The following is a 9,400-nucleotide window of genomic DNA, read 5'->3' as shown; positions in this document are numbered from 1 at the left end:
AAGAGTAACAAGAATGATTAAGTTTGGAAAATTCTTATTCTTCACACCGTCTAATAAATGAAAGTCAGAGACAACCAGTTGCAGTATAAATTGTTTCATAAATAATACCTGCTTATGAAAATGGACACCATCTTCAAAAAAAAAAAAAAAAAAAAAAAAAAAAAAAAAAAAGAAAAAGAAATTGGCCATCAAAAGATTTTGTGTAGTTTGGTAACGTAACTGACAAGAATTACATTATAATCAGTTAAACAGTAATCAACTTATTGTTATAAGTTGCATGAAGATATCTAGTCATCAAATTTCATTATGAAAGTTACACAATGCAGCAAAGTATTCTCTCACCACTCCAAAACTTCTTCCCTTTATGGTACTAATACTAAATACAGCAATTACCAGAACAATATAGTAGAGAAGCGAGCAAGTCAGCATTTGTTACAACAGAAAACAATAAGACCAACACAACAGCCAGTTACCCTTTACCCCCCAGAAAAAATAATCAGAAAAAAAAATATATAAAAATAAAAATCTGAGATCAGAATATCCTTGGCTTAACGCGTCTTCCATTCATGTCTCCGCAATCTAGCATAGGATCATTTCCATAGCCCACTACAGATATTGAATGCTCGCTGACCCTTGCAACGAACGCTAGTAGTTCACTAATTACAGATGGGCAACTCAACTTCAAGTACTCGAACCCTTCGGTCTGCATAACAGCTGAAACCCAATAAAACAAATTTTAGTCATTTATTTCATTAGTCAACCTTAAGAATATTAAAGTACTCAAACAAACAGCCCTGCAATGTGTATAAAAAGCTCAGAGGGGTACTCTAGTATATTATTACCTCTGAGATTCTCCCGTGAAGCAACAAACTTCAGGCAAACAGATTTCAAGTGTGAACAATGATGCTGCTCGGCCAATGCCAACGTTGTTGCGACATTGTTTATAGCTACATCTTCACAGAGTGTAGCCTCGCAAAGAACTTTGAGCCGCTCAAGTCCATATCTGTCTGCCGCAGCTAACAAATGCTGAGCCATTAATGTGGAAGCCCCTTTGGAATTCAGACCTGCAAGTTCTTGCATATCAGGCAGGTCATCCCAATATATGAAGTGAAGCAACGCCTGTAGATCAGAGGGGTAATGTAAGTTATATCCAATAAATTTGACAACTTAACCACAATCAGAGCCCTTGACAATCTTAACCTGGTAGGCTAATCAAGCCAAGCAGCCGCAGCTGAACAAGATGACGAAGCCACATAGAATAAGGACAAAGCACCTTTTCAACTGCCAGTCATCAGATTCCACCTTTTGATGGAACATTCTATTCCATATAAAAGAAGCCAATGAGCCTCAAATCAAGCATTGATATACTATATATCTTTTTCAGGTTATTACAAACATACACTGATACAACCAAGCCAAGAGAAAGGCAAGAAAAATAAGTATTTCAAAATCAATCAACTCAGTGCAACCAACCAGGAAACAGAAGAAAGCAAAAGTACACATAAAGAGAGGGCACAAGTCAATTTGAAACAATGTGCTTCTATATGGAGCTACGGATTCAGCTAGCCAGATATTCAACACAATTAATGCATACACTCTATTATACCAGAGAATAAGGAAATCAATCAGAACCTTGGACCTGCACTCGGATAACTAGAATTTCAGGAAATCTAGACTGATCAACACTATTCCAATTTAGTGACTAAATAACTCGTCATTCCAAAAAAACTAAAACAAATCTATCTTCAAGAACTTGTAGAATTAGGGGGAATGGGGGCACACCCAGAAAAGTTTGTGCTTTTCATCCATCAAAATCTGACAGAATAAATTTTAATCAGAGAAAAATTTATTTCCCAAGGTTGAAATGATTCAACCTACAATACCTATCCATGGTAAATAGATGATCATGTTCGTTTCAGAAATGATCAAGATACCCAATGATTTGAACACTATACTCGTTCAAATTTAGCACAGCAAAAACAAAGCCTCAACTCTCAACAAAGAACAAAGACATGCAAACTAAACGGTGCACGATCATCAAGCAGTCAGTTGCACTTTTGGGCTTGCTCCTAGATAGCATGGAGCCACAAACTACTAAAACAAGAAAACAGCGTCCAGCAATTACAATCAAATATAGTGGATAATCCACCCACTCGCCCCGAATAAATGGGTGAAACTCCGCGGTGAAGCGGCTCACGGTGATGGTTGGATAGGGTCGGATATGGATGATATTTTTGGCCCCATCACCCGCTCCATCACTCCCCACCCGCGGTTGATGGATGGAGCAGATATGGGTGAAATTCTTGGCGGGTGATGGAAGGCGTGGATGGAGATTGGGGTCGTGGGTGATGGGCAGATGGAGGTCCACCTGACCCACCTCCGACCCATTACCAACCTTACTCACACTGATGTTATAATGGAAAAAAGGAACAAAATGGTACTCCCCAGTAATGCTCAGGTATTGGAAATAACTACGTCACGGAATGGCAAACACTCATAGTGATAGGAAAATCTAGTGCCTTTACTTCGCAGAGTTGGCTTAATCAAAGTTTGGCTCAAGCTCCCTGACCCAGGCTTGAATGAAGCACATGCACCAGCTCAGAGGTACTAGAAGCTAATTTACTTTTATGGCTTTATACTAGCATTAACTGCTGCCTCCAATATCATCACTCTCTCTTCCACCATCCCCTCCATAGCCAACAAACCACACTTCAACCCCTTCAGTAACTCTAGTACTTTGTTAATCTCCCCCCCCCCCCCCAAAAAAAAAAGTACTTTTATCCCAGACAACTGCCACACTCCCCTTATCTATCTAAATCTCCATTACTGTAATATAACACTATTTTCTCTTCAAGCAACAGCTCCACCATCAAGCTTAATTCCTCCTTTCGCAAGCCTCCCTCCTCTTTAAACCACAATCCCTTCCCTCCTTATACATTTTGCGTTCCAAAAACCCATCAATATATTATGTTTTGGTATTAGACATACAATCAGATCAAAATGTCTTTCCTTTTCTCCTCGACATCTGTTGATAGGGATTAAGGATATCCGTATGTAAGCCACCTTAACCCTAAAAAGATAGTACAAAATGCAAATCTTCATAATGAACAAAAAGAGGATATTCTAAAAGATATATTGAAGATAAAATAAAGTTTGTTGCTAATTCCAAAAAAATAATAGTAATTTCGCTAGCTTCACATTTGGGTAGGCTACAATTTCATTTTAGACAATCAACTCTAGAATGTTTTTCGGGACATTTGTTAGGTATATCTTAATGATGTGCAGAAAGAACCATAAGCTGACCCCCCCCCCCCAAAAAAAAATCCCATACTGATTATAGGTGATCAGAGATCCGCTTTCAAGTCTTACAAGCTTGTGACAAAGCTACCGACATAGGAATAATTTCCAAACTAGATTGAGCCTAGGCTTGGGCTCTACTTCAGCTCAACCAAAACCCTAATCAAGCACAATGAAGAGACAGCAGAATGTGAAGCTCGTGACAGATCACCTATCGCCAGTCTCCACTACACCAAAATTTCTGTGTAGCATTATGCTTTCCACAAGATATACAACAAAGGGAAAAAGCAAAAAGAAACAAACAGCCAAACATTCTTCGAATCCCACAGTAACATACAGGCGTAATAAGGAGCAGAAATAGAAAGATGATGAGAAAAGCGCTGAAACCTTGAAAACTGGAGCTTCAATGTCTTCAACCTTTAGACATCCTGTGCTTTTCTCCTTCATTGGACCAAAAAGCTGCGCCCGAAACACAGGTGAGCGTGCTGCCAATACCAACTTATGAGCAGGAAAGACCTCGCCATCAACTTCAAAATTTACATCAGTCCCCTTTTTTGTTTCTAAAAGTTGCCCAAATTGCTGTCCCATATCAGAAGGTGGCAGTGGTATTCTGTAAAGTTTGGGACCCTCTGTGTGTGTCTTCACTACTCCAACAATGCAACGAATCAAAAGGCAATCATCTTTTAAGTAGTCAGATTGCTCTAGAGATGTCCTCTTATAAAAGCGCTTGTAACCCCTGAAATAGGTCATCAACATGATAGGGTCTAAGTAATGATAGTCAGATAGCTCAAGGTTCTCTCCATGAAACATGCAATGTTCTTTGTGCACCCTCTACATAGCTTCCAAGTTACTAAAGTGAGGATAATAGAGGCTGAAGCAAAATGAATTATGCTCTTCAATTTAGAATTTGTACATATTCACATGATTCATTTCAATTTGTTTTGCAACTTTATGTAATTTTAACATGGAAAAATATGATATTTCCTACTCACGCCTATCTCATAAAATATATCCACAACTTTAGCAAGATAAATGATTGAAAAAAGCAACCTAGAAGAAAGGATTAAAAAAACATGAAAATCAAATTAGAAAAGTGGTAGGGCAATATACATCAAATGAATGGCCATAATTGATAGATAAAGGGAAATCAGTGTTGAATGATGTTTCAGATTCCAAGCAAACTCCATAGGGGAATGATAAGATAGATTGGATAATGGAGAAGAATCAGCCTCATATGTGAATGTCAGCTTTAAGTTATGTAAGGTTCTTAGTTGCTTTTCATCTCCTTCGTCTCTAAAGGTTTCTTTTACTTCAGCCTTTGATCTTCTTAGCTAAAAATGATTTATGGAACGCGATTAACCCAGAATGGAACATGCCTGACCTTGTTTGGGCAGTGAGTTTGAACCAGGTGGTTAACCCACCTGGATTAGGACATGGTGCTCTGAATTAAATAGGAGGTTAACCCATTCAATTAGGGGGAACGCAGACCTGGAACCAGCAAGGCATCAACTCTACCTTTCAGATCCAAACTCCAGAGCCAGTCAAGGTTTTGATAGAAGTAGACTTCTTGGTAGCAAAACCCTAATTATCATCTATTAGGATGCAACTATACGGGAATTCCTAACGATTTTCGATGGACCAATGAAAAGTACTCCCACTTTTTCTAAAATGACGCTCCATTTTGACTTGAACAGTTGCCAATGCACGAAGTTGACCATTAATATCTCTATACCCATTACTAGAAAATTTCAAAACATTGATATTTTGGAAAATATTTGCTGAAACAAATTCAACAAAATCTTGTATGCTAACACTAATCATATGTACAAAAATATGGTCAAAGTATAGTTTGTGAATAGTGTAAAAGTTAAAGTGGAGCATCTATTTAGATACAGAAGTAGTTTCGACAAACTTATTTAAGGCCTACTACTTTGAAAGGGAGAAAGTGCTTTACCCAAAAAGAGAGAAATAAGCGAAACACACAAGAGTGGATTTAGATAATCAGTAAACTCAGCTGCCAACTACATGCTTAAAGAAACAGTAACTGGAGGAGAAGATAAGAAATGAGAAACAACCTCGAAAAATAATAGAACAAAAGATTCAGATATATAACTCCAAATTCAGGAAAAGGCTATACTCAACTACTGTAGGGTTTAGTATTGCTTTTTGGAAATTACTTAAATGGCCAAACTTCACTGAACAGTGAAAAGGCAGGACAATACATTCTAATATGACAGCATGAGAAAACAGAAGCAGGTCTAATGTATACAACTAGATGCCTAGACCTATAGGAAACCAACTGAACATGACAAAAATCTTTAGGGTCTTGAACACAAACTTCTCAGCCCGGAACTAAATCCTCCGAAAATAATAAAGAAATAAGATTCCCCAAAAGTATGAGTGTATGACATACAAATCTAAATTCAAAAGTTCTCCAACAAGCAATATTACAAACATAAAACATCTGGTATCACCCCCACCCCCATGCCCCCAACACCTTAAATACATATAAAATGTAATGCTCAATAAGCTCAATGGAAACCTAAGTCTCATAGCCACTTTCTCAGCACCGCAGCAAGGCATAAAGTTCATAGCTTAAAGATCTGCTTACTAGTCCAGGACAAGCCAGCAGAGCGACATCTTCAAAAGGTCTGACTTTACACATAAAAAGACTCAATGCATTTTAACTAAGATCAATCATTTTCCTTTGACAAAGCCAGCAACAATTTGACAAGATTGCTCAGTCCCCTTGCATAGTTGTATAAAATTCAAACTCAGCTGATTTTGGGAGACATACTTTCTGTCAAGCCACCAGGAGCTCCTTCTTCTGACATTAATTATCATATACAAATGGCTTCCATGGATTGTAGTTCTTTGATAAAAGGGATGGATCCAAAAAGTTGATAAAATATACAAGTTGTATGGCCTACATAAGATATGAATGTGGATACCAGCTCCAAACCTTCCGTAACTTTAAAAAACAGTGATTTGCAATAAGAGATTATGGGTCTTTTTAGCTTGTGCATGCTCTACCAAGTTACTTGAAGCCAATAGATCCCTGATGGATCTCAATTCTCAAGTGTAGCCAATAACTCAACTAATACATCAGCTAATCTGGCGATAATATAAGCTAAGCTCTATCTCACAAAAGCTTCACATTTGCAGAAACCAGCCTGGAAAGCTAGATCCACTAAAACATGTTAAAAAAGAAGCCATTCTGAAAAACCATGAATGTTTCGGAGATCTGTCTTTAAGATGCTTCTTAAAAAGAGTTTTCTCTCTGAAATACTCCTTCATAAGCTCATGGACCAGTTAGGCAATAACATATGCAAAGTGAAGGCAGACTAGCATCCCCTACAACTAAATCACATCTAATTAGAAAAGGAGAAAATGTTACGGAAAGGGGTGAGCTTCCCATGTTTGATGAAGCAAAAAAGCTGAAAGCGGCAAAGAGGGAAAGAAGCAATCTAAACCATTTAGGATAGAATGGCTCGCCACTGAATAGCAAAGAAAGGAAACTCTTAGTCAGCTTTGCTACCGACGCTTGGCTAAGTCTTGAACCTTCGCGCTGACCGTGTAAGATTGAATAATCATAATCAAGGCCCGGGCCTGTTCACTTCGACCTCCTTTGTGATCATCGTGGTTCTAGTATGAATCTTGGGGTTCAAGCGACTCATAGGGTCTTAAATTTTTAGGAGAGTATGCCAATATGATCTTAATGAGGTGTGTGTTGTCTTGACATTTGTTCTAATCGAGATTAGGTTAGGTTGGTAAGTGTATATGTTAGATCAAGCCATCAAGGTCCTTTCAGAGGTTATGAAATAGCTCGACCAGAGTTAATCACATACTCTTCCATTGTAAGCTCAGTAAGCCGAACATTTTAGACTAAGTTTTGGCCCATATATGCAAACACAACAACAAAAGATAATCAGAAAGAACATTCTAGCAGTCCGCACTTTTTCTGTTCTAAATTTGCTTAGGTCAAATCGAGAAGAAAATGAACTACAAACAAATCCTTCAAAGACCCACATCCCATAACAAAGTTATTCTCAAAAGACAATCATATCTTAACTAATAGGTGCATAAGTTAGCAAATACCCTAATCTTATTCCCCTTTCCCAATCAACAACCAAACTCTTAAAAATGGTCAAAGAAAAACAAACCAATTCATTCACCCTGCTGTCCGATTCCAAACATAGAAACCAAAACATCCAAAAAAAAGGCAACATTTCAATCCCAACAAGAACAAAACTGAAAAATCACAAAATCATCAATTTAGTATAAAAAGAATGCAATTACCAAGCAAAAAGAAAACTAACTCACCACATGCTACCGCGATACTTAAGAGTATATGGCCCGCTCTCGAGTGTCCGACCGAAATGGGAATGAACCTTATGCCTCCCTCTCCCACTCTGATCTTCAAGCTTCAATTCAAACAAAGCCCTAACATCGGTCCCCTCGCTCGCCAAAGCAATAAACAACGACACATAAGTCGAATTATCTTCGGGGCTCTTTCCATCCGGATAAAAATAAATTGCCCACAAATACCCTCCCACCATGAAAGTATCAGAAGCTATATACTTCCCACTTCCCATACCCTTCGACAAAGAATACCCAGTGATCTTGAACTCGTGGGACCCATTTACAGTCTCCATTTTTGCAGTCGAAGAAGTTATAGCTGAAGAACACGACGAACACGCGGTGTTCGCGGGTTCTGCACAAACCCTAGAAATCCCCATTTTTTTAATTTTTATTTTTTAATGATCGATTTTTCGCGAAATTGGGTAGATTTGGGGGTTAGATTGGAGAATTATGGGGTTGTGGTTGATAAATGAAGCAAATATAGGATCAGATTATGGGGATTTGAGGATATTGAATCGGAAAAAATTAGGGTTTGATTGGGATGAAAGAGGGGTTTTTGTTTTTGGTGGGAGGAGAGAGAGAGGGAGATTGTGTGGATTGCGGGCGTGGGGGTTAGAAGGAGTTTGGAAGGTTCTGATGCACAGAAAACGAGGTAAATTGAGCTGACACTTCTGAATCTGACTATAATATTGTAATAATTGTTTAGTGTACAATCCAAAACCAGATCCACCTAAAATCAAGGATGTTTCTTGATTGGATTCGACTAATTTGTATCTCCTTCTTTCTCAATTTATAATTCTCATTTGATTTTGGACAAAAAAAATAAAAAAACCATAAATATTATATATTTGAAATTGTTGTTTATTTGCAATTATAGTCATTGAAAATAAAAAAGAATTAGAACATTAATGGATGAACATGTGAAAAGAGGAGAGAAAAAGTAAAAACAATATTTTTTTCCTATACTCAATCAATAAGATTGAAGAACATTAAATGATTGTGTCAAAAACTTATGTGAAAAGGTTGAGAGAGAGTAAAAAATGGTGTTAAAAAATAGAAACAAGGGAAATGGGAACAACATTTTGAAACACCTTTTGAAACCCGAAAACTATAAAATGGGACGGAGGGAGTATATTATACTACTTGAGTTAGTTGCATCTAGTTTAGATTATCATCTTGTTTTTTCAACACAAATTCTTATATGTGGCCGGCCCATAAGGCGGAGTAAATAAATTATAGAGCACAAAGTAAAAAAGGCCCAGCCCTTAAATTCCTTCCTCGCACCATTGCCATGTCGAATCACTAGTAATTTCTCTCTCCCCTCCCTCCTTTCTCCTCATTCTACTTAGTTATTAACATCAATGGCGGAGTTTTCTCAGGCTTAGGCATGGTAAACCCTCTTGATTTCGGTGACAACAAAATGGAAGAAGACTAATTGAAGGTGAATGTGGAATTAGAGCAGTAACTACTGAAGAGTGAAGATCTTAGGTTGGATAATTTGCTAATTTTGTGTAATTCATTGTGGTTGAACAAGAGGATTAGGATGATAATTAGGCTTTCCATAGAGAAGTTGCAGATGATGAAGGTAGCTTTCTAGTTCCGTAGTGCCTCAATTTGATTGGAAGTATCAAGAAATGTTATAATCTATGATGATTAACAAGTGTTAGACATGTTCTCTTCGCCATAAAACAGCTGAGCTGAATTGAACTGAACTGAATACTGATATGTGAGAGTAAAAGTA

The 9,400-nt window shown here is 37.7% G+C and overlaps 1 protein-coding gene across 2 annotated transcripts; it reads right to left on the bottom strand.

The window, feature by feature from the left end:
* Positions 1-273: 273 nt before the first annotated feature.
* LOC104907979 (BTB/POZ and MATH domain-containing protein 1) lies at positions 274-8,328 on the bottom strand. 2 transcript variants are annotated; one of them, XM_010697008.4, is made up of 4 exons: positions 7,621-8,316; positions 3,685-4,033; positions 843-1,119; positions 274-714 (listed from the first exon to the last, which is right to left on the bottom strand). In XM_010697008.4, the coding sequence occupies exons 1-4, from the start codon at positions 8,034-8,036 to the stop codon at positions 533-535; spliced, it is 1,224 nt and encodes a 407-aa protein (XP_010695310.1). In that variant the 5' UTR covers positions 8,037-8,316; the 3' UTR covers positions 274-532. The 2 variants fall into 2 exon arrangements, 1 of the variants encoding a protein (XP_010695310.1); XR_007272621.2 differs by lacking the exon at positions 274-714 and adding an exon at positions 1,201-1,318 and having other exon boundaries at positions 975-1,119; positions 7,621-8,328.
* Positions 8,329-9,400: the final 1,072 nt, after the last annotated feature.

This window comes from Beta vulgaris, chromosome 3 (assembly GCF_026745355.1).
Source record: "Beta vulgaris subsp. vulgaris cultivar EL10 chromosome 3, EL10.2, whole genome shotgun sequence".
Classification (NCBI taxonomy): Eukaryota; Viridiplantae; Streptophyta; class Magnoliopsida; order Caryophyllales; family Amaranthaceae; genus Beta; species Beta vulgaris.
This window is presented reverse-complemented; position numbering and strand designations above follow the sequence as displayed.

Bases quoted from the DNA above. Each gene is read 5' to 3' on its own strand.
- LOC104907979 (XM_010697008.4), bottom strand. From the start codon at position 8,036: ATGGGGATTTCTAGGGTTTGTGCAGAACCCGCGAACACCGCGTGTTCG. The intron at 4,034-7,620 runs GTGAGTTAGTTT...GACCTATTTCAG, and splicing joins AAGTATCGCGGTAGCATGTG to GGGTTACAAGCGCTTTTATA. The intron at 1,120-3,684 runs GTTTCAGCGCTT...TCTGATCTACAG, and splicing joins TTGAAGCTCCAGTTTTCAAG to GCGTTGCTTCACTTCATATA.